Here is a 23,592-nt window from a genome sequence, read left to right as displayed (position 1 = left end):
AATCTCCTCCCTGTTTATAATTTAAACAATTTCCCTTTTTCCCCCCAGGCACAAGAAAGCTTTGATTCTATCTTTGACGTATACAGTTATATTAATTCTTGCTTTCTAATAATTTTAAGTAAATTCATACAGTAACCAAAGATGCTAGCACTAATGCTGTTCAGTGTTTACTTGCTGAGTCTTTTTGACTGCTATCTCTTTTTGAAATTCTTATCCAATTTTCCTCCTAATTTTTTCTTCCCTGCATTCTCAAGACCCTCTTGTTGTTTCTGTTGTGTTCCTGAAGGTGTACACTGATAAAACGCCATAAATATATTTTATGTGAACTCTGTGGAGACCATGTGTGCCACCTGAGTACCTTTACATCTTGTTAACAATTAAAGATGGCCCTGACTTTGCAAGTAAAATAGGAAAAGCTCAGATCTAGGTGATTGTCACAGAAATCCACAGGCACTAGAAACAGATACATTCTAAAATACATTAAAAGTAATTGCTGGAACAAATTAGGTGTACTCAATGGTAAATTTCCCTTTGGAAAGAATGTCCAAACAAAGTAACTCAGCACTTTTTCGACAAGGATATTATATATTCTATGTAACAGGAATTCTCTGGAATATGATGGTCCACTGCTGACTACCTGGGGCATTTATGCTAAATATTCCATGGTGGCAGCTGAGAAAAATAGGGCACCTCCACTGCAAAGCAGAATGTAAAAAACAATGGAACCGCAGGCAGAAGCTGGTTCAGTTATGGGGGTAGAGGTGGAGTTGAACAAAGAGGTGTTCACCAGTGCTGATTCACAGAGAAAGGGCATCAGAATCACCCGAGTTATTAGTTAAAATTACCAAGTCCTGGTCCTCCTGTCAAACCTTATGAATAAAAAGCTCCAGCTGGGGGGCACTTACTCAAAATTTTCAACAAATACTATAATATGAATATCCAGTCGGGTTTGGGTAATTGGTGATCTAGATGATTTCTAACAATTCTTTTAGCTCCAAGATTCTAAATGTTAGTTGAAGGATAATTAAGTGGAAAACAGGCTTGATTATAGAGCATGGGCTCTGGAGTCAATGTGCCTGGTTTGACCTGTGTAACCTTGGCCTAGTCACCCCTCTTTGCTTCTAGCCTTTGTTTTTAAAATGGAGGTATTTATAGTACCTACCTTATAGGACTGATGTGAAGATGACGCATGTGAGATAATATACATAAAGCACTAGAATAGTGCTTGGCACTAATACGTGCTTAATAAATGTTAGCCATTAGCAGTATTAAACCACCACCACCATGTCTGGAATGCCAGTGCACTGATATGTTGCAGAAATCCTACTTGTGAACAATCACATATAAACCATCACTGAAGCTGCTGGCCAGGATCATTCTCTAGGCAACACTAACTAGCTTACATGAGAACTTTTCTAGACGTTCAAACATCCAGTTCTAATTGAGCTAAATATCTCAGGAAGGGACTCAATCCATTGTATAAACATAAGCTTATACAAACTAATGCTTATGAAGCACTCAGTTTACAGTTTGTAATTTTCTCATTTATAGATTTGCTTACCTTAAAAGGCAAATTCTATAGTTTAAGAAGCTAAGAGGCTTTTCTAAAGCAAGAATAATCAATGTACAGTATCAGTGACCCTTCTTTTCACCTTAATTATTTTTGATTTTTGAAGATCTTCTCAAGAAAAAGCCCATGATTTACATTATTCATAGAACAAAGTTTGCACATTTCAACAGATCAGCACATAAGGAGGCTTGGCCATCTCATAATCTATGTTGGCTCCAATCTTCATTACTTTTTGGACTAGAACCCAAATGCCCAATTTCAAATATAAAGCTTCTTCTGTGAGAATATATAACTTGTGAAATCTTTGGTTTTGCTTTTATTTGATAATAATACAAACATGCATTAGTGAAAATACACACCAAATTAATCTCTTCTGCATTGAAATCCTCAGCCAGGAAAGCAGTCCTAGTTAAAACTTCATGGCGCTTGGTTTCATGAATCTGATCCAATTTAGTCCCTATTACCAACAGTGGGATTTGGTTATCAGCAAACTGTTCCTGGTCATAATCCCTGTGATAAATAATAATGAAGAGGTGAATAGAATTTACCTTTCTGATGTAGATATGTAATATTTAAATGCAACTACTTATACTACTTTATAGATACTTCACTGACTCACCCATCACCTATAAGCCTACTTTTCTCCCAACTTCTTTCACCTACTTGCTCATGTTTCAATCAATCCTCACCATCTTTCAAGTTCCAACTATTAATACAACTACTGAAACTTTGTCCCATGGGTCTTTATAGACTACTTGAATAAACTGAGTGCCCACTGGGTATACTAAAGTAGGTTGACTTGACTTCTCCCAAAGCTCTGTCTTCTAAGGCTAACAGCTCAAGAATTTTTCTGGGTAGATGCAGAGAGTGGGGAGAAAACCCAGGAATCTCGCATGGCAGTCAAGGCTTTTGCCAAAGGGGAAAATATCAAACTTCTGGGTACCTTCTGGGGTATGCATAAGCTTTACACCTACCCATACACATTTCTGTCTATGAATAGTAAAGAAAAATAGATCACTTCAGGAAAATCAGAAATAGGAATGCTGAAGTCCAGAATAAACCAACCACAGGTGATGCTACAGCCTGGGGAGAGATGGATGTAACAAATGGAAAGGGAAATAAACAGGTGAAATGCAAAATGAATAGTAAAAAGAAAGAATTAAATACCAAATAGTTGTTTGTCCTGACATGAGAGCCGTGGGAGACACAGGACAGGCCGTAGGAATCACTTAGGGTTAGTGGCCTTGGGTCACTGTCTTTCTATTACTGAAAGGAACATACAGCCCAATGTTGTTCAATTAATATAAATTCTACTCACATATGAGAAAGAAAGCAGATTTGGATTTCTGACTTATTATAAGCTCAGTTTATAACAGTCAGCAAAATCTGGTTGCAACACCATATGACAGTAAATCAATATTGCATCACCCAATCAATACAAACCAGGTGAGCATAGCTTTTTTCCTTCCTTTGACATTACTTTTCTTTCTCCTTGAATAATCTAAATTGCGTGTGTGTGTGCACGTGTGCAAAATTACCAAATCTTTTTGCCCTTCACAATAACCTTACAGAGCCTCAGTTTCTGTCCAGCCTTGGGACTAAATTGTTTTGAACTATGTTACCTCCCATTTCATAAAAATATTATCATTCTAATTACTGCTTCAAAGCCAATAATAGTTTGAGTTCAAGGCCTTTGATTCTTCTTACTAATATCAATGTTGACTTAGGGGACATGGTCAAAAACTGAAATTTGCTTTATTAGAGAATAAAGTTTTGAAAGTGCCCTCCTTCAAGACTTTTTCCCCCCTATACTCTAACTTTAGCTTACATACAACTTTTTGTATATATTTTATCAAAGATCATCTTTGATACATATATTTCTGTCACTTGTAGTCTTTCATAATCTCTTGCACATTAACATATATATTTATTGTATATATGTAACAACACATGTTGTACATAAGTGTATATACAATCTGCTCTCTTATTTCTCCTTTTAGCTTTCCTTTTTTCTCACTTTCTTTCATTAAATCTTACATCCAATTTGAAATTTTGAAATCCTTTTTTTTCTTTTTGAATCATTAGGAAAAAACAAATAGGGAATTTTATCATGATGGATAAGGCTGATAATACCTTAACATCACAAAGAGATAGATTCACTTTGGCAAAAACAAAAAACCTTGCATCTTTCAGATCACTATATTTAACTACTATCATGGAGAAGATTAGGATTCAGAGAAACAAATAATGTTGGAACAATTGGACATTCAAATACAAAAATCAACCTCACCTAAACCCTGACACGTTATAACTAACTCAAAACACATCACAGATCTAAAAGTAAACCCAAAACTGTAAAACTTGCTAGAAGAAACAGAGGAGAAAACCTGCATGATCTGGGATTAGGCAAAGAGTTGTTATACAAGATTCTGAAAACATAATACATAAAAGAAAAAAACAGAGAAACTGGACTTCATCAAAATGAAAAAATATTGCTTTGTGAAAGATACTGTTAAAGAGAATGAAAAGACAATCTACAGACTGGGAGAAAATATTTGCAAATCAAACATTTTACAAAATGTTATTTTGGAAGCATTTCAAACCAATTGTGAAGTAATTTGGGCTTACCCATTTGTTACCAAGACTCCAGTTGGCACCAAATCCCTGTTGAGAGCTTCCAATGACCAACGATACAAATTTTGGGATGACTTCTTATTTGTTAAGTCATGCACTAAAATAATACCTAAAATATTCAGAGAAAACAGTGTCAATATTGTAACAATTCCTCTTCACTTCACAATTGGCAAAACATTAGGTTGCTTAATGACTGCATTTTGGTATGACTAACAAACTCAGACAATTATTTTAAAATTTCCTAAGTTCTTGCAAATAATTATTTACAAATAATTAAAAGTTTTTCTTTGTCAGTTATATAACTTTTAAAAAATTCTACAAGGGCTGACAGAATGTGATTAAACTTTTAGAATGTCTTTTCTTTTTTTCTTCATTCAACACTTAATGAGTGCCTATTCTGCCTGGTCCTAATTACAGAACTATTTCATCAATAAAAAGAATCAAAACTACTTCAAGCACATAGGAAATTATATTCATTTAAAAGGTTATTTTTTCCCACACTATGCATCTGTCATAGACATCATACATACACATATTACACTCATTAAAACATTTAAAAATAAAAATTTATTAAAATGGTATTGATTTAATTTGATACAATTCCTATTCTTTAGCTGACAGGATGCTTTCCTGTAGATCACCTGGACCTAATCAACTCAAAAATCTAATCATTTAGTTCTTTGAATTAATGGCTAGCTATGAATGCTTGCTCTATCTGTAACAGATTTAGTTAACAAAAGAAACATGCCACTAGAAGGAGGTAGGAAAAGATAGTCAAGAATATGAATAGTAGAAAACAGATGGACTTTTGAGAGATTGAGAACAACAGCAAAATATAATAAGGTTTAGAAATACAATTAAACAGAATCAGGTAAGCTCCTGGACAGAAAGGCAAAGCAGGTAATTATTACAATATGATTTAGACAAAAGGGGAAAAGCTTTAATGCCTAGTAAAATCTAGGGTACCATCTTGTGGTCAAGAGACTATAGGTTTTTAAACACCCAACCCTTTCCTATATTACCCAGATTCTACTGTGAAGAGAGAATGTGAAACTGATGATTCTTCCATCTTCAAGATGTAAGATACGTAAAGTTGAAAAAGATGGGCATGAGAGTTAGAATTATTTGGCTCCTCTAGTCTTTACATTGTGCAGCTAAGATGCTTGTGCAAATTACAACTGACTAGTTCCAGCTGGCTCAGATAAATCTGTATCTCTCCTGGCATCTGGAACAAATAGAGATCTGACACTTGCCCCCATGTCCTACCTTCCTCAATGAGGGGCTCTATTAGGCATTAAGGAAACACGAACAATGATAGATTTTAAAAAGGAATAAAGAGTTATCAGTAAAGAATATAGTTAACATTTATTTAGTATTTATGTGGTATATATTGTGCTTTACATGTGTCATCTAATTTGATTTTCAGAATAGTCCTATGAGGTAAGAATTATTATCTTCATTTTACACATGTGGAAACTGAGGTTCAGAGAAGTTGAGTAAGTTACCCTAGTCGCATGGTAAGTGGGATAGCTGGAATTTGAAATCAAATAATCTGACAGTAAAAGACTGGAGGAAAGCAGAATAAAGTCACACAGGGCAAAGGAGTGGAAGATATTTTCTCCTTATTTCACAGGTATAAATACCACAAAACTAGGGGTGGGTTTGGTTGGGAGAGTGAAAAACTTACAAAGGCCTAAATGAGCTATTAGATGGACAGGGAGGAGTTTATTTCTTAAAGATCTCTAAGGCTTTTGAGCTTTCAAGGGCACTGAGCACCCTTTTTCCTTATTTTACTTCTTTCATTTGGGCTGAGAGTTCTCGCTTTGTAGACTGTGAGGTAGAATGTGGGAAAACATTCAGAAGTCTTTCTGAAACCTTGAAAATGTTACTAAAAGTAATTAAAGTATGTGGGCTGAGTGACTGGATGCAGGATGTCCTGCTTGAGCAGTGGAGGAACTAAGGGTGCTGGGCGTGGAGACCATGGGGGCATAGGCTACCATGGAAACAGAAAATTGACCCTCTCTGGGGGCGCAGCCCCTTTCTCACTTGCACACCTCATATCACCCTGTTTGGCCCCGGAGGATGGCTGGTTAGCCAGAGACGGGTAAGATTCCTCAGGGGAGGAACAACCTAAGACAGGCACAGTCACAGAGGGGCCAACGGGGGTGGGGCACAGACCCTTAATCCTTTTGAGAGAGGTCTCCTGCCCCCAGGGCTGCTTTGCTCTCCATGCCCAGCTCAAATCCACACCCTGCTCAAATTGGACCCAGGAGGCAAACAAAGATCATTGCCCCCAGTCATGTGAGGCCTCTGTTTGTTTACTTCAAAGATAACCTTGTTTGTGGGACTAAACTGGGAGTGTTAGACCCTTAGGCTATGCCAAGAACTCAATAAAAGCAATGTGGGATCAATCAGCGTGGCTCTTGATCCTAGAGGTCTTGAGTCCCCTGGTCCCATCTTTCTCTTAAATCTGTGTCTGTGTTTTCTTTAAGCTTGCGGCACCCGTCACTCACCTCGAGTCGCCGAGCTGGTCTCGGCAGTAGAAGGGATGGGACACAGTGACGCCCAAAGGGAAGAAGTCAGGGTGATAGTTGATCAGAATATGTTCTAAATCTTTAAAAGTAGAGAGGTAGAGACACTTTACAGGTTCCCTTTGGGGACTACCAGCCTTATTCACCACAGCGGGAAGAGAGGTAAGGTGTTGAGGGAAGAAAGTTATTGCTAAGAACAGACTGTGTGAAGTGATCCTTATGCTCCGTTTCTTAGAAAACTAAGTATGGTAGATGGAGTAAAGAAATTCATTGCTTCTACCAAGAGAAATGTTCCAGAGGTAGGTTCAAAGAACACAAATGTTGATTTTTCTTTCCTTTTTTTTCATTGAAGTATCATTGAGGTGTATAGCAAAGTGATTCAGATATTGTTATTACAAGATATTGAATATAGTTCCCTGTGCTATACAGTAGGACCTTATTATTTATCTATCTTATATATAGTAGTTTGTATCTGCTAATTCCAAACTCCTAATTTATCCCTCACTCCCTTCCCCCTTTGCTAACCATAATTTTGTTTTCTATGTGAGTCCTTATTAAGATTGTTCTTAATAGGGATTTTTTTTTTAAGAAACAGGAATATATTTCAGTCTTACCTGTAAAACTAACATAGGATACATGAAATTACTTCAATAATATTTAAGGAAGACACAAACCACTAATGGATAGTAGGTATAGAAAAGATAACCAAATAAATATGGATTTAGATGGATTTCTTCAGTACTTACTAAATTTACAACTCTGAATTCCATAAAGTTTCTAGGATTTGAATGGTCTAACTTTATTATTTATTTATAATTTTTATCCTCTTTCTCAAAAAGATCTAAACAGCAAAAGTGTTATTTACCCAAATTTCTCTTTGCCAAATCAGATTATCAACTTTAACAAGTCATTTCACAGATATAATCCAAGTTTATCATTTGATCCTAGATCTGAACCAGGCTTCATTTTTCTCTCCTGCTCTTTAACAAGTCACCTAATACTATACCAGTCTTATCTTACTGTTTTTTCATTTACATACATTCTATTAATATATGCCATTATCGTGTACTTTCTCATGTATCATTATGATGTCATATGTTAATGTTACCATCTTAAACGGTGTTTTGTTTCACTTATGAATATTTTGTTTCTTCAATTAGATTGTGACACTTTCAGATAGAATTCTGAACTAAATGAGACACAGGTCTGAACTAAAATAACACAGCCTGTATTCTATAGTATATGTGTCCAATGGCAAGAGTCTTCTCTACTTTTTACAGTATCTACAACACTTTATATGGGATAAGATTGAAAGAGGACTATAAGTAATGAAGATGGGTACTGAATAATTACAATGCTTACCTAATACTGAATGAGATCTAAGCATAGTATAAATGAAGTCCCAAATAATAGCTAAGTATCTACTAGAAAGGAAGGACTAAGATGCCAAATCTTTTGGTACATCAATCAAAGAGAAGTTGAAGTTATATTTCACAGTAAAAAAAAAAAAAAAAGGTAAAAAGTGGATTAAAAAAAGAGAAGATAAAAAAATTCTATAGGTAAGTCACAGGGGTCAGTAGTTTACTTCCTTGACACAGTGTAGGCATTCTATGAACTGCAATTATGTCCTGTTACACACCTCTATCTGGAAGTCTGCTTCAGCTATTTATACTGGATGAAATTTCTGCACCCTTGAAAACATCCTTAGGCAGCTTTTATAATTACATAGGACTCTCTCTAAGGAGCAGACGAAAGAAATCTCAGTATCTCTGTGACTTCTGGCTTAGGCCATGGGACTCCTAATGGTATATACTCAGTTGACTGAAGAAACAGCACTCCCAGGGGACAGTGTTTTAGAAAGTTCCATGTTTTATGTCAAGTACCGCAAGTACAATTTTCTCTCTCAATATTTAGTTTATGACAATAATATAAATAGAAACACTTAGACAAAGCAAATATCTAACGTTCTGAAATACATTGTTAGAATCTAAAAAACACAAACTGGAATGTCACATGCAGATTTAAATGAAGAGTTGTAAGTATATTAGATCTTTCTTAAATTAAGATGAGTCCAGCATTCACAGCATTCCACATCAGATGATCTGAGACTATTAATATATGGTAAAAATAAAAAATGCTTTACCATTTACAGAGTTGTAGAATACTGCTCTTGTGCTTTTCACACTGCTGGCACTGCCCACTGAGCCTCCGACATCCCATAATTCTATATAGTAGGTCTTCTCTTCTGGGGTTCCTTCTTTGTAGTCATGAACCTAACAAATCAATCCATCAAAATAATTATTATAGCCACTAAGAAAACTGGTAAGCACCCTCATTCCAGTTTAAAGCACTGGACATTTGATATCAGCAGCTTACCCTCTGACTCTAATCACCACATGCTATCTTTGCAGCTTCCTCTTTCTAATACTCCAACTCTGATAATAATCTTTGACCCCAAAGGCCCCTATAGTTCATTGATTCTAACACCTTCCAAAGTTCCCCCTTCCACTTCCAAATCCTCACTTCTTTCCTAACTAAGCACAAATTCCACTATCCATCATTTTAGTCACTCCTTTACCCCTTCTCTCACACAGTATTCATTTGACAAAATTCCAACCCTCATTATATCCACTTTTTCCCAGATTCCATGTCTGCAAAAGCTAACTGGATTCATTTTAAATTCAAGTCTATCTCTGGAGCTCTCCTTCAATCAGTTCCATAGTCTATTTCCTCTTTTCCTCTCCTAGGTAGCTATTTCATACTTACTCCTCTTTTTCAAATATCCAGTATCTCTTCCCTATCCTCAAGCACAGCTAACGACCTTGCTTCCAGAGACAGAAGCAATCAGAAAAGAATGTCTACAACTTGCTCTTCCCTTATCTATCCACTCCCTGCATCTGTACCCATATAATCTGCTTTCCTTGCAGCTACTATAGATCAACTGTCTGTGTCCCTAAGGCCAAATCACCTTCTTATGCATGAAATCCCATCTCTTCTTTCTTATCAAAGAAGTAGCTCTATCAATTCTCCCTTTCACCATCAAATTTTCCCTCTCTGTTGGATAATTCCCACCAGCAAACAAACAGGCCATAATTTTTCCCATCTTAAAATAACCTTCTCTTGACCTCATGTTTTCCCCTAGCTACCATACCACTTCTCTATTGCTTTTTACAACAAAAGCCCCCCAAAGAGTTGTCTCTTCTCAGCTGTCTCTAATTCTTTTCCTTACATTCTGTTTTGAACTCATTCCTGTCACACCTTTTGCCCCAGTTACCCCACTGAAATATTCCTTATCAAGGTCACTAATGGCCTCCACATTGCTAAATCCAATGATCCAGTCATCTTACTCAACCATTTGATAAAACTAACCACTCCTCTTTCAATACTTTCTTAACTTACAGGAAATCATACTGTTCTGCTTTTCTTCCCCTTGCTGGCTAATTCTTTCCAGTCTCCATTTGGGTAGCCCTCATCTCTCTACCCTTCAATTGTCAGAGTGACCCACGGTTTAGTCCTTGGCTCTATCAACACTTGCTCTTTTGATAATTTCATCTAATCTTATATGATTTAAAATGTCATAAATATGTTGATGAATTCCAAATTTATATCCATCCTGGACCAGTCCCTTGAACCTCAGACTTCCATATCACCAGACTACAATTTGGATGTCTAACAGGTACCTCAAATTTAACATATTTAAAAATAATATCCCAATCTTCCTCCCAAACCCATTCTTTTCCCAGTTTTCTCTGATTCAGTAAAAGCCAATTCTAGACTTCTAGCTACTTGACGGACCAAAAACTTACGAGTTACTTAACTTAAAACTTAACTCCTCTCATACTGCATATCTGATTTGTCAGCAAATCCTATTGCTTTTGCCTTAAAAATATACCCAAAACCTTTTCATTTCTCACCATGTCAACTATTACCACCCTCAAAGCCTCAATCCATCTCTTTGCCTGGATTAGATTAGGATTAATGTAATCATCTCCTGACTTCCCCACTAGAGCCTCTCAGACTCACCTTCCCATCACCCTCCATTTATTCTCCATATAGTAGCTAGAGTGATCGTTTTAAAATGAAAGTTAGCGCATACCCCCTTCAATTCAAGACTCTCCCAACAACTTTGGAGTAAGCTCCAAAATCTCTCTCTTTTTCATGTTCTAGGTTCTATAAGCATTTACTGCCTGTAATATAGTATTACTCAGAAACGAAATCTGATATATGGCAACCTTATCTATTAGAATATAGACAAGAGCCAGATTACAATATAGTGGTTCAGGAGTGTACATTAGAATCTTTCAAGATTTTTCTTTTTTTTTCTTTTAGAAATATACATGCCAACAAAAGCAAAAATAAACAAGTTGGACTACATAAAACAGCTTCTACACAGCAAAGGAAACCAGCAACAAAGTGAAAAGGCATCCTATGGAATGCAATAAAATATTTGCAAATCATACATCTGATAAAGGGTTAATATCCAAAATATAAAAAGAAATCATACAGTTCATGAGCAAAAAACCCAAACAATCCAATTTAAAAAATGGGCAGAGGAACTGAATAGACATTTTTCTAAAGAAGACAAATGGTCAATGAATACCTGAAACAGTGTTCAATATCACTAATCAGAAGGGAAATGCATACCAAAAATACAAGATAGCACCTCACACCTCTTAATATGGCTGTTATCAAAAAGATGAGATAAGTCTCCGGGAGGATGTGGAGAAAAGGGAACCCTTGTGCACTGCTGGTGGGAATGTAAATTGGTTCAGCCACTATGGAAACAGAATTAAGGTTCCTCAAAAAGTTAAAAACAGAACTACCAAATGATCCAGCAATCCCACTTTTGGGTATACAGCCAAAGGAAATGTAAACAGGATACTGAAGCAATATCTGCACTCCCATGTTCTGTGCAGAAGAGCCATGACATGAAAACAATTCAAGTGTCCATCAATGGATGAATGAATAGAGAAGATGTGATATACAGCCATGAGAATGGAACATTATTCCATTATTAAGCTGTGAGAAAAAAGGAAATCCTGCCATTTGTGACAACATGATTGGATCTTGAGGGAATTATGCTAAGTGAAATAAGCCATTCAGAGGAAAAAGAAAATACTGCATGCTATCACCTCTATGTGGAATCTAAATAAAAAGTTAAACTCATAGAAACAGAAACTAGAAAAGTGGTTGCCAGGGGTTGCAGAGGTGGGGGAAATAGGGAGAAGATGGTAAAAAGGTACAAATTTTCAGCTCTAAAATTAATAAGGCCTAAGGATCTAATGTATAATGTGACTGTAGTTAATAACATTCTACTGCATAACTGAAACATGCTAAGAGAGTAGAACTTAAATGTTCTCACCAAATAAACAATAAATAAACATGTGAGGTGATGGATGTGCTAATTAACTGGATGGGAGGAATCCTTTCACAATGTGTAAGAATATAGTAAATCATCACAATATACAGTTTAAATATCTTACAACTTTGTCAATTATATCTCAAAGCTGAAAAAAAAAAGTCCTTAAAAAAAAAAGAAATACATGCCAGGCCTCTGAATCAGTAACTCTGAGGTCCAGTCTTTGGCAAGCATAATTTGAACAATTCTCCGAATGATTTTGCTGTAACCCCTGGTTAAGAATTACTGATTTTAGAGAATGGAACTATTTTGGTATCAGGATGCCTAGACCATACTCCTTGATTGCTACTGATATCTTTGAGTCTCAGTTTCTTTGCTTATAAAATGAAGAAATTATATTCTATATATCAAATGGCTCTGAAATGAAATCAAGACAGCTGAGTAGTTAAAAGAGATGTCATAAAATGCGTATATCAATACTATATTTAACAGAATGCTTCATACTTTTTACTTCTTCACATTTTTTGGGGGGAGGGGAATCCAAATCCTTTTGTCCAAGGAAAGCTTTAAATAAATACAATATTCTACAGACAGCCACGTTGACATTAAGAGAAGACAATTATCAGACTGGCAACAAACAGGATAGGATACAAAAGACAACAGCAAAATCAGAGCAGTTGGGGACCCCTGTGGATAACAGAAAGTAATTGTGCATACTGTGATAAAAGGTATCACTATTTTCTATATGGCATAAATAACTGATAAGATGTGAAAATGTTAAGTCATCAATAAAAAGACTGAACTACATGAATTCTGTTTATGAAATCAAAGAAATATATAATTCATTTTATCAAGATTTCTAAGCAAAACCACTGAAATGAACAATACAAGGTATTATAAGGAGTCAGTTGCCTGGTATCAAAAAGTTCAACCACTTCAGTGAAGCTTTGTTGATCCTGCCACCCTCCCCAGCTCTAAAACCAATCAGGGCCGGTTAGGTACTCTTCCTATTTGTTTCCATAACATCCTGCGCAGTTCTATCATTTCATTAACCACACTGCCTTATTTACCTGCCGATATCTCTTCTATTAGACTCTGAGTTAAGAATGAGAACCATATTATTCATCTTCATAGGCCTAGATCACAGCATAATACCTACCACATATTAGATGCTTGGATGTGTTTGGTTAAATCAAGGAATAACTTTAGGATATATCATCCTTTAAGGTTTTATTATATTCAGTTTATTATTTTACTGAATTTCAGTGCTTCTCAAGTACAGTTCTGAGAGCAAACTAAATCAGAATCAATAGGAAGGCTTTTTTAAAAAGTTGCAGATTCTTGGACAACTCCTGAAGCTTCTGGGGAGGGCTCAAGAATCTGTACTTTTAAAGAAAGCTCTCTAGGTGATTCTGATACATAATTAAGCTGGGCAATCACTTAAGTACATCACTTTTTTCTCTAAAATTATTTCAAATATCTAATGTTGCCTCCCCTTAAAGACTGTAACTCCTTCCAGAATAGCCACCATGTAATACAGTTTCCAGGTAGCATGTCCTCTTAGCCTTGCAATGTACCAAGTCTGTTAGCCAGCTCCCTTCTGGCTACACACACTCCTAAGCCAGATTCACCCACTTATCTATACTCTTCAGCACAAAATAACTTCCTTAATCAAATATTTTCATGTTTCTTTCCAGATTTAAAAAAGAATGTATCCTTCCTTCTTTCCAAACTGCTGAATTTAAGTTTAATTTCATTCAAATGTAATGGGTCCTAAGAACTTTAAACCATGGCTTGTAGCTCATAGCTGTGACATTATATCTTTTATATGGGTGAGTGATCTCCAAGGGAAAGCTTGACATTATAACAAGTATTGCTCTTGACATATTAGGTGGTATACTGGAGCTATACTAAGAACCCAACATGATGGGGGGTAATGCCAAACTATAAGAAATGTGTTTTATATTTAAATTAGGTCATCGAAGAACCAGTACTTAAAGTTATTACAGACTTTACAGCTATGTAAGGAAGGAGTCTTCTCAACAGTCAGCAACAGAATGCACTGATCCTCAAATGGGAAAAGGAACCATACTGCAACTTTGGTTCTTCTCATTTACTCACCTTTTAACTTTTTATTGGAAATCAAATCAAGACTAAGCATAAAAGGTTTTGTCTCATTTGAAGAGTTTATTCATTGTAATTTTTAAAAAGGAGAAACAAATTTAGTGAAGAAAATGATACACATCAGGAAAGAGCAGTGGGTGTTGTAGATATTCTCTAATAAGTTTGGTTTAGTATGTATGCCTGTAGAACTACTACTGAAGAGAGTCAGGAAGATAGGAGGTCTTAGGAGAGAGCTGGGAGAAAAGATAGAAGGATAGAAAAAAGTCAACAGTGAGAGTGTCCCAGGGGAGGAGGAACTGAATTTGTCTCATTGATTGCTGTACTTCCAACTCTTTGCAGTGTCTGATACCCAGGAGGTAGGTATGCAATATACACAGTGAGTGAACAAATGAATGAATGAATAATACAAAGGTTTCTGCTAATTGCCTCTTCCTTACCAGTAATCTTGTTTTGCCTTCAGCCAAGTTCATTTCCTCTATTAAAAAAACAAACAAAACCCTTCACTTTCCCCTTCTATTCTGTACCAATCTGCTCCTTTATTTAACCTCTAAACTTTGTGAAAGATTGATTTAAACCTCTGTGTCTATTTCCTCTCTGCCTACTCACATCATTTGGTTTCTGCCACCAACATTCCATTGCACTCTCAAAGGTCAGCACTAACTCTGTCATCACCAAATTCAATTTTTTTTCTCTTAATCTTTGTATCTCTATATTATTTCATACTAAAGATCAATCCCTCCTTCATGAAATCCTCATCTCTTTTTTGCTCTTGCGGTACTTCATCATCTTGGCTATACCTCCTACCTCTTTGATCAGTCTTTCTCTGACCCCTCTTTTTATCATTAACTCTCTAAATATACCCCAAGGTTCTCCCTCAGCTCTTCTTTTTCTAAATGTTCCTTTTTGAAAACCTCATCAGCTCTCATGGTTCCGGGTTATCCCTACACAGACGATTCCAACTTGGAATTGTCTCTTGAGCTTCAGCATGTCAAATGCCTTCTAGATAGCTTCAATTGGATAGCTCACAGATTCCTCCCTTCCTCATGTCCAGAGCTGAATTTATCATTTCTTTCTGTTTCACCTGTAATATATATCTCCCTTCTTAAAGAATAGAACATTTGTCCGTTGCCCAGGCTACCCATTGAATCATTAACACTCAGTATAATTTTCTATTCCTTACAAGCACCTCACTTTCTCTCTTGAACTGCTGTAACACTTACATTCTATATCAGAGCTATCTCACAGAACTTTCTGTGATGATGGAAATGTCAAATATAGTAACCACCAGCAATATGTGACTACCGGCCACTTGAAATGTGGTTACTTCAACTAAGTAACTAAATTTTTAATTTTAGTTCATTTAAATTAAATTTAAATCTCCACATGAGTCTGGTCGTTACTGTATTTAACAGGATTAGAATACCTTTTTCTTAATACCATTCTGGAACAATCTGTGTCTCAGCTACTTCATGTGTCAGATAGGGAAGTTAATAGTACCTACCTCAAAGTGTTGTGGGCATTAAGGGCTGTGGATTAGTATATAAAACAGGTGCCTAGCCAAAGGAAGCACTAAAAAAATGTTAGCCATCATTCATTACTACTATTATTTTAAAGATCATTTATACAAAAATCTTGTCCCACCTACTAGTTCCCACCTCATATTCTTAGTGGTAAGAAGACTGCCTTTAAAAAATTTTTTTTCTTCCCAGTGCTTGCATATTGTATATGCTGCCCAAAAGGAATTCAATAAATATTGATTGTGTGCAATGTGTAAATTGAGTTAAAAATCCCATAAAAGTAAACTAGAAATGACAAATCAATTTCCTTATTTATAATTTGCGAAAAGATTAAATTCTGTAAGTCTTGTTTTCATAATTAAGTGTAGCCATGCATTTATATTGGTCCCATTAGACTTGGGGCAACAAAATTAGAACACAGTAATGAATGAAGAATACCGCAAAATGAAACTTATCTTCCTTTTCCGTTCAGTTAGATTACCAACACCTCTGCACTGCATACTAAATCCAAAATGTTAATAATTACTGAGTACATACTTTAAGCTCATTAGCTTCACCCAGTACTTGAAATTAAACAATTACATTAACACCTTTACCATCTCTATTTTTGGTTGGCTCTTAACAGATGTGAAATGAGCTAAATGGGGCAAATGTTTTTAAGAGTTCTGAACAGTGTGTATTTACGGATCTATACTGATTCTGAAGATCTCCTGTCACAGGTTCCAATAACAGAAGCTGTAATTGAAATATAAAAGCTGCTACAGAAGAAAGTATTCTTCCAAGTTATTTAGGTAAAGGCTTTATCAGATTTAATTATTCTTGCTAGAGGGAAGAACTGTCTACTTTATTATAACAATAGTCAAAATAATTTACATGTCTATCAGAACTTTCCTTAACATTATCACCTAAAAATGTCTTTTACTTACGTTGTCACTCAAGAAATGCATTTTTCTCAAAGAAGACAGATCAACCAGCCCAAGTCAATGAAAAGTAATAAAAGCAAGATCACTTTCAGCCCCACATGCCCCACTCTTCCACAGTAACACAATTCTGACCAGCCTGGCTTTAAAGGAGTCAGTAACACACTCATTCCAGTAAAATCTGTCACATTATTTATTACATGACACTTGTCTTCGACTACTGTAGCCTTTATTTCAGCTTCCCTTTGAGCAGTTTTACATTCTCCCCAGTGTTCCCTGGAACTATGAAGAGTTCAAAAATCAGAAGTCTTTCATAAGCTAACTCAAGGGAACTTCAATTTCACTTTCTCCAAAAGCAGGGATTTCCAAAGGAAGTTCCTACTGTTACTTCTAAAACCTGGTCAGAGTCTTAAGAACTAACTAAACTCACATCAATCTGTTCTCTAGGACATACACAGAAGCACTCCTTACAGGTACATCCCAAGTCTCCACCTTCAAATACAGGGGGCTGTTAAGACAGAGTTTCTTTTGGAAATCTTGCCACCAGCTACACTTCAGACATTTTACAACCCTGTTATCTTCAATTACCATATACTTTGGGTCCTTAATTGGCTTCTGATATTCTGATTCCCAAACTGCTTTCTGCTTCCTCTACCTATTATTCAATGCCAGTTGTTTCCTTCTTCCAAATCTTTCCACTTCTCTCATAGAACCTTACTCTATGATTATATAAAATTCCATTATATTCTTATCCTCAACCTCACTATATTAACTGATGCCAACCTCTATATGCCACAACTGCTGAAGCCTGCACAGGCCTGGATCCCATGCTCTGCAGCAAGAGAGGCCAACGCAATGAGAAGGCCAGTGCACCACAGCAAAGAGTAGCCCCTGCTCACCACAACTGGAGAAAGCCCATGCACAGCAATGAAGACCCAAAGCAGTCAATAAATAAATAAATTTATTAAAAAAAAAAATAGAAAGAGGGGACTTCCCTGGTGGTGCAGTGGTTAAGAATCTGCCTGCCAATGCAGGGGACATGGGTTCGATCCCTGGTCTGGGAAGATCCCACATGCTGTGAAGCAACTAAGCCCATGCACCGAAACTACTGAGCCTGCACTTTACTGAGCCCGGGGGCCACAGCTACTGAGCCTGTGCTTTACTGAGCCTACGAGCTCTATCGAGCCTGCGTGCTACTGAGGCCTGTGTGCCTAGTGCCAATGCTCTGCAACAAGAGAAGCCACCACAATGAGAAGCCAGCGCACCACAATGAAGAGTAGTCCCTGCTCACCGCAACTAGAGAAAAGCTCATGCACAGCAATGAATACCCAATGCAACCAAAAAAAAAAAAAAAGGTAACTTTGATAAAGCATATCTACAAAAAGTCCTACAGCAAACACCATATTTAATGGTATTACATTAAAGATTTCCTGAGATTGGGAATGAGACAAGGATGTCTGTTACCACTGCTTCCACTTAATACCTTACTGGAGATTTAGCCAATTCAATAAGACAAAGGGAAAAAACCCAAATAAGATAAAAGGTAAATTATGTGAGCAGATTGGGCTCTGGGTAGATAAGAGGGGCGGGGGCAGAAAAATGAATTTAAGTTCAATTTCAACTTCAAATTGTAAAGCACTAGACCTCAACTTCACACCTTTTAAGCTTCTTTGATCCTTCCTACAAACCTGTAGGCTAGATAAAGCAGGTATTATTTACCTCTATTTTGCAAATGACATACTAAGGCTCAGAGAATTAAACTGATTAGCCTAAGTCTTTCTTTAAGAAGCAAAGGCAATATGGGGACTGACCCAGGAAATGGGAGTTCAAATCTAAGTTTCTTTTAAGCATGTCACGCTTTATCACAAAAAGGGAGCTAGCAAAGTCCAAAGGGAAATTCTGTCCAGAGCTTATTATTGGGTCCCCCAAACTTAAATAAAGTTGCCACTGAACTCATTATCTAGAATTTCTTTTTCTTCCATAGCTAAGAATTTGGGAACATGGTAGGCTGAAATGATACAGACAGGTGCCCTCTGACTTCAAACTCATAGAAATGCCATAAAAATATTTTTTAAAAATAAAAAGGACAAGCTCAAGAAGAAGAAGAAAAAAAAAAAAAAGGAATTCCCCAGATGCTAGAAACGAAGAAAAAACTTAGTGGGAGCTGACCCAGATTCAGATATAGCTTCAGGGGTTGGTCCCCAGGGTTTCAGTGCCTAGCCAAGAATAGGGATCTGTTTTCTAGCTTTTAAGGCAAGAGTATATGTGGGTGAGTGACAAAGAACAGATTCCCTTCTTGAAATGTGACCACATTGATGAGCAGCCCTGTCAATGAAAGAGTAGGAAAAACTCCGTCCATTGGCTTGGGAAAGCAGGAAAAACTTTCTGTCAGGGACCTTGCAGAGAGTAGATGAAAGATCCACAAAAAGTGGAAACCACAATCAGATACTGGGGGAATTTATATTATCAAGATTGCATAGAAACACCAAGCTGAGAAATCACAAGGACCACTGAAATCTCTAGGGCTCTGGCAGCAACAGAAATGAAAAGGCACTGTACACTCACAACACAGCATGCAAGACTTCAAAAGGGAAGAAGAAAAAAAATCCTGTTGAAGATGTGGTCATCTTTAAGAATTACAAACCATACAAGAGGTACATTTCCATGAAGTAGAGTCAGCATATACAGCAAGTAAGAGATCTGTCACCCACCCAGAAAAAAAATAGAACGATCCAAAAGAAACCATAAAATATTATGTTAAGTATGATTAAAATAAAAAGTAAAACATAGTGGAAGATCAGAATATTTTGAAAAATTTTGACATTTGAAAACGAACTGAAATGGACATCTATAAATTAAAAATTTATACATGGAGGGCAAAAATCCAATAGAAGTTCTAAAGAAGAAGATAGAAGGAATGAGGTAAGGCAAACAGATAATAGCTAAAAATCTTGAAAAATGAAGATAGACATGAGGCACGCAGCTTCTGAACAGGATGACTAAAAACTAATCCACTCCCAGACCCAGGTTAGCAAAACTAGAGAACATCAAAGATTAAAAAAATTTTTTTTTCTAAAGCAACTAGAGAGAAGAAATTACCTTAAAAAGGAATAATACTTAGGCTGACAGTAGATTTCTAATCAGCAGCAATATACATCACAGACTGTGGAACGACAGGTTCAAGGAACTGAAAGAAAATAACTGTCAGTCTAGCTAACTACTATTCCCTCCTTATTTATTTTCTAACTCAATGGAGAGAGGTATGCCAGTAGAAGACAGGCTTGGACAGGACTAGCTGGAATTAGCAAGAAAAAAATATCTGGGAAGATAGTTAATTCAGCAGAAACTGCACTTGTGTTTCCTAAATGTGAGGTGGAACAGATGACCCAGATATAAGGCTCCAGAAGCCTTTGCCTTTACACTATATTTCTAGCCAAAAGTTGGCTGTTTTAGTGGTAAAGGCTCAAGCAAAATTATTTATGGGGCATGTTAAGTGAACTCTAGATATACAGCATAGTAATTAAAAGTGAAGTCTCTGGAATTAGACTAATTAGGATCAAATCTTGACTCTGCTTCTTATGAACTTAATGAATTTGATCAAGTTACTTTACTTCTCTTACGCCTTAATTTCTGTAGCTCTATCTCACAGTTTAAAAAAGACTAAATAAGCAAAGACATGTAAAACATTGGGCATGGTATCTAGCACAAAGTAGGTGCTTAATAAAGCCCAGCTATTATCATTACTTAGTCTTGACTACAGGGCTGTAATTGGATCATGAGTTTGAAGGGGTTATCTTTCGTTACTTTTATTTTTGTTTGTTTGTTTGGCACACGGGCTTAGTTGCTCCGTGGCATGTGGGATCTTCCTGGAGCAGGGATCGAACCTGTGTCCCCTGCATTGGCAGGCGGATTCTTAACCACTGCACCACCTAGGAAGCCCCGGTTATCTTTAATATGACACTGAAAAACTAAAATATAAGAAACGCATACCCTGACATCTACTGAGCAGCCCACAGTCCATGATGGATTTCCCAGCACTTGATTTTGGCACAGGAGATGAACTAGGGAAGATTTCCCAACACCTGTAAAAGATATAAGAGATCTAGTCATATAAAAGACATGCTGAAATATTTTATGGCAAAAGTAAGACTGAGAATAAGCAGTAATAATGATACGTAAAGCATGGTTGTTTAAAGGGTGTTCATACCATACCAACGATTTAATAAGCTTCATTGATAAAGAGAAGATGGTTAAGGACACTGGTTCTCTCAAATTTACCATCAGAATCCTTTGAAGGATTTGCTAAAACACAGAATGCTGGGTCCTGTCCCCAGATTTGGTAGATCTGTCATGGAACCCAAAGATTTTGCACTTCTAGCAAATTCCCAAGTGATGCTACTCATCCAGGGAACTCACTTTTGAGAACTACTGGTCCAGAGCAATTTCAAATAAACTAACCTCTTTCCCTTGGAATGATTTAATCTATTCAGCCTATTTTAGAATTGTAGAATCTTATTTTAGAGATAAACTCCTCTATCCTGACCACCAATGCAGAGGTTCCTTCCATAGACCCTGTTAGACAGTCTTTCAGATTACACTTGAACACTGTCAGTGACAGGGATTCACTATTTCACAATTCCATATTTAGATACTCCAGTTCTTCCATACAGTGATTTTTAGACAGCAGTCAACCACTTGGCCCAGACTTATCTTTTGGAAAAGGAGAACAACTATTCCCCTCTCCTACATCATGGCCATTTACCTTTTATACTCAGCACTTGTCTTTTTACTGAAGTATAGTTTGCATACAATATTACGTTAGTTTCAGGTGTACAACACTTAAATACATTACAAAATGATCACCACAATAAGTCTGGTAACCATCTGTCCCGATGCAAAGCTATTACAGTACTATTGGTGATATACCCTATGCTGTACAATACATCCCTGTGACTTATTTGTAACTGGAACTTTGTACCTCAATTTCCTGCACCTATTTCACCCGTCTCCCCATCCCTCCTTTCTAGCAACCACAAGTTTGTTCTCTGTATCTGAATCTGTTTTCATTTTGTTTTGTTTCTTTTTTTTTAAAGATTCTACACATAAGTGAGATCATTTAGTATTTGTCTTTCTCTGTCTGACATATTTCACTTAGCATAATACCTTCTAGATCCATTCATGTTGTTGCAAATGGCAAGACTTCATTCTTTCTATGGCTGAGTAATAATCCACTGTATGTGTATATATACACACATTTTCTTTACCTAATCATCTATTGATGGACACTTAGGTTGCTTCCATATCTTGGCTACCATAAATAACGCTGCAATGAACATAGGGGTGCATACATCTTTTCAAATTAGTTTTGGTTTCTTCAGGTAAATACCCAGAAGTGGAACTGCTGGATCATATGGTAGTTCTATTTTTAATTTTTTGAGCTTTCATATTGTTTTCCACAGTGGCTGCACCAATTTACAATTCCATCGACAGTACATGAGGGTTCCCTTTTCTCCACATCCTCGACAACACTTATTTGTTGTCTTTTTGATGACAGTCATTCTGACAGGTGTGAGATGATGTCTCATTGTGGTTTCGATTTGCATTTCCTTGATGATGAGAGGTGCTGAGCATCTTTTCATGTGTATGTCTTCTTTGCAAAAATGTCTGTTAAGGTACTCTGCCTATTTTTTAATTGGATTGTTTTTTGATACTGAGTTGTATGAGCTATTTATATATTTTGGATATCCCCTTATCAGATATGTCATTTGCAAATATCTTCTCCCATTCAGTAGGACTGCACTTTCTTTTCTTGTAGATCTCCTGGGTTTGGGATAATCTAGTTGCTAATGCTAGAGCTAGTATTCTGAGATTTGTAGGAAGAGGAAAGGGAATGAGCTATCCCTATACATTTGTGTGCAGAGTTATTCAATTAACATATGATGCCATTATAATGAGCATAGTTGGTGAATATTTATGCATCACTAGTCATTAAAAAAATTTAGATGACCTCTTTGTGTGCCTTACTCTTATGGACCTATCATTTTTTTTTATCATAAAGTTTTATTTACAGATTACCTAAAAAGTATAGGAAAAAGAAGAAAAAAAATCACCCAAAGAGCACTATTGTCAACAATGCAGATTTAATTTCATAAGCAGAGCTCTTCTATAAGCAGGTTGTTATTGTGAATATATACACAGTGTACTTAAAAATAATGAAACATAAGCCTTTGCTTATACAGTTGGTTTTGTCTGAAATATCCTACCCATCCTCTCCTTCCATTTCTCCTCTCCCACTGGCCTAGTGAATTAATCTTTCAAGAATCAGCATCATTTTAGACATAAAGTCTTTTCTTACTCCATACAGGCAGGACTAAGCACATCATCCACCATCCTCTGAATTTCCACTGTACATTGTACATTTTTCTACAGTACACTTAAAATACACGATTATACTTGCTTGTTTATAGATTTTATTCATTCTGCTTGATTTTAAGTTCTTTGAGGCCTGGGACTGGGTTTTACTTATTTTTTATTTCCAGTATTCAGAATAGGGCCTTAATTAGTACTTATTTAGCGGCTAAAAATTTCCATGTTATTACAGAATCTTCATAAACATTTTTAATGTCTCTATAGTAGTTCAGAGAGTAGACATAATGATTTATTTAACCATTTTCTCATTATTAGATATTAGAGTGTTTTGAACTTTTCACTATGCTAAGAAAAGGTTTCTTTTTACATTTTTGTTTAAAGTTAAAATTATTTCATTAGTATACCTTTCCAGAAGTGAAATTAATATGTAAAAGGAAATCAACATTTAACATTGTTGATGTACACTGACAAAATTTATCTGGTTATTCTGCCACCAGTCACACATACAAGCCTGCAGGTCCTGTTGCACCTCAACAGTATGTAGTTGCTTTTTCATCTTTGTTAATTT

At 36.3% G+C, this 23,592-nt stretch overlaps 1 protein-coding gene across 2 annotated transcripts in view; it reads right to left on the bottom strand.

Annotated features, from left to right (window-relative positions):
• RABL3 (RAB, member of RAS oncogene family like 3) overlaps positions 1 to 23,592 on the bottom strand; it is a 34,390-nt gene that overhangs the window by 8,067 nt on the left and 2,731 nt on the right. The window contains exons 1-5 of one of the 2 annotated variants that reach the window (XM_057697924.1): positions 21,819 to 21,875; positions 20,646 to 20,737; positions 8,879 to 9,008; positions 4,199 to 4,313; positions 1,930 to 2,080 (exon numbers count right to left, since the gene is read on the bottom strand). In XM_057697924.1, the coding sequence (XP_057553907.1) occupies positions 1,930 to 2,080; positions 4,199 to 4,313; positions 8,879 to 9,008; positions 20,646 to 20,737; positions 21,819 to 21,831 (501 nt within the window). In that variant the 5' untranslated portion in view covers positions 21,832 to 21,875. Of the gene's footprint in view, positions 1 to 1,929; positions 2,081 to 4,198; positions 4,314 to 8,878; positions 9,009 to 20,645; positions 20,738 to 21,818; positions 21,876 to 23,592 lie in introns of those variants that run through there. The other variant, XM_057697923.1, reaches the window with a different exon arrangement.

This window comes from Hippopotamus amphibius, chromosome 10 (genome assembly GCF_030028045.1).
Source record: "Hippopotamus amphibius kiboko isolate mHipAmp2 chromosome 10, mHipAmp2.hap2, whole genome shotgun sequence".
Lineage (NCBI taxonomy): Eukaryota > Metazoa > Chordata > Mammalia > Artiodactyla > Hippopotamidae > Hippopotamus > Hippopotamus amphibius.
The sequence above is the reverse complement of the archived record's forward strand: the minus strand, read 5'-3'. Positions and strand labels throughout refer to the sequence as shown.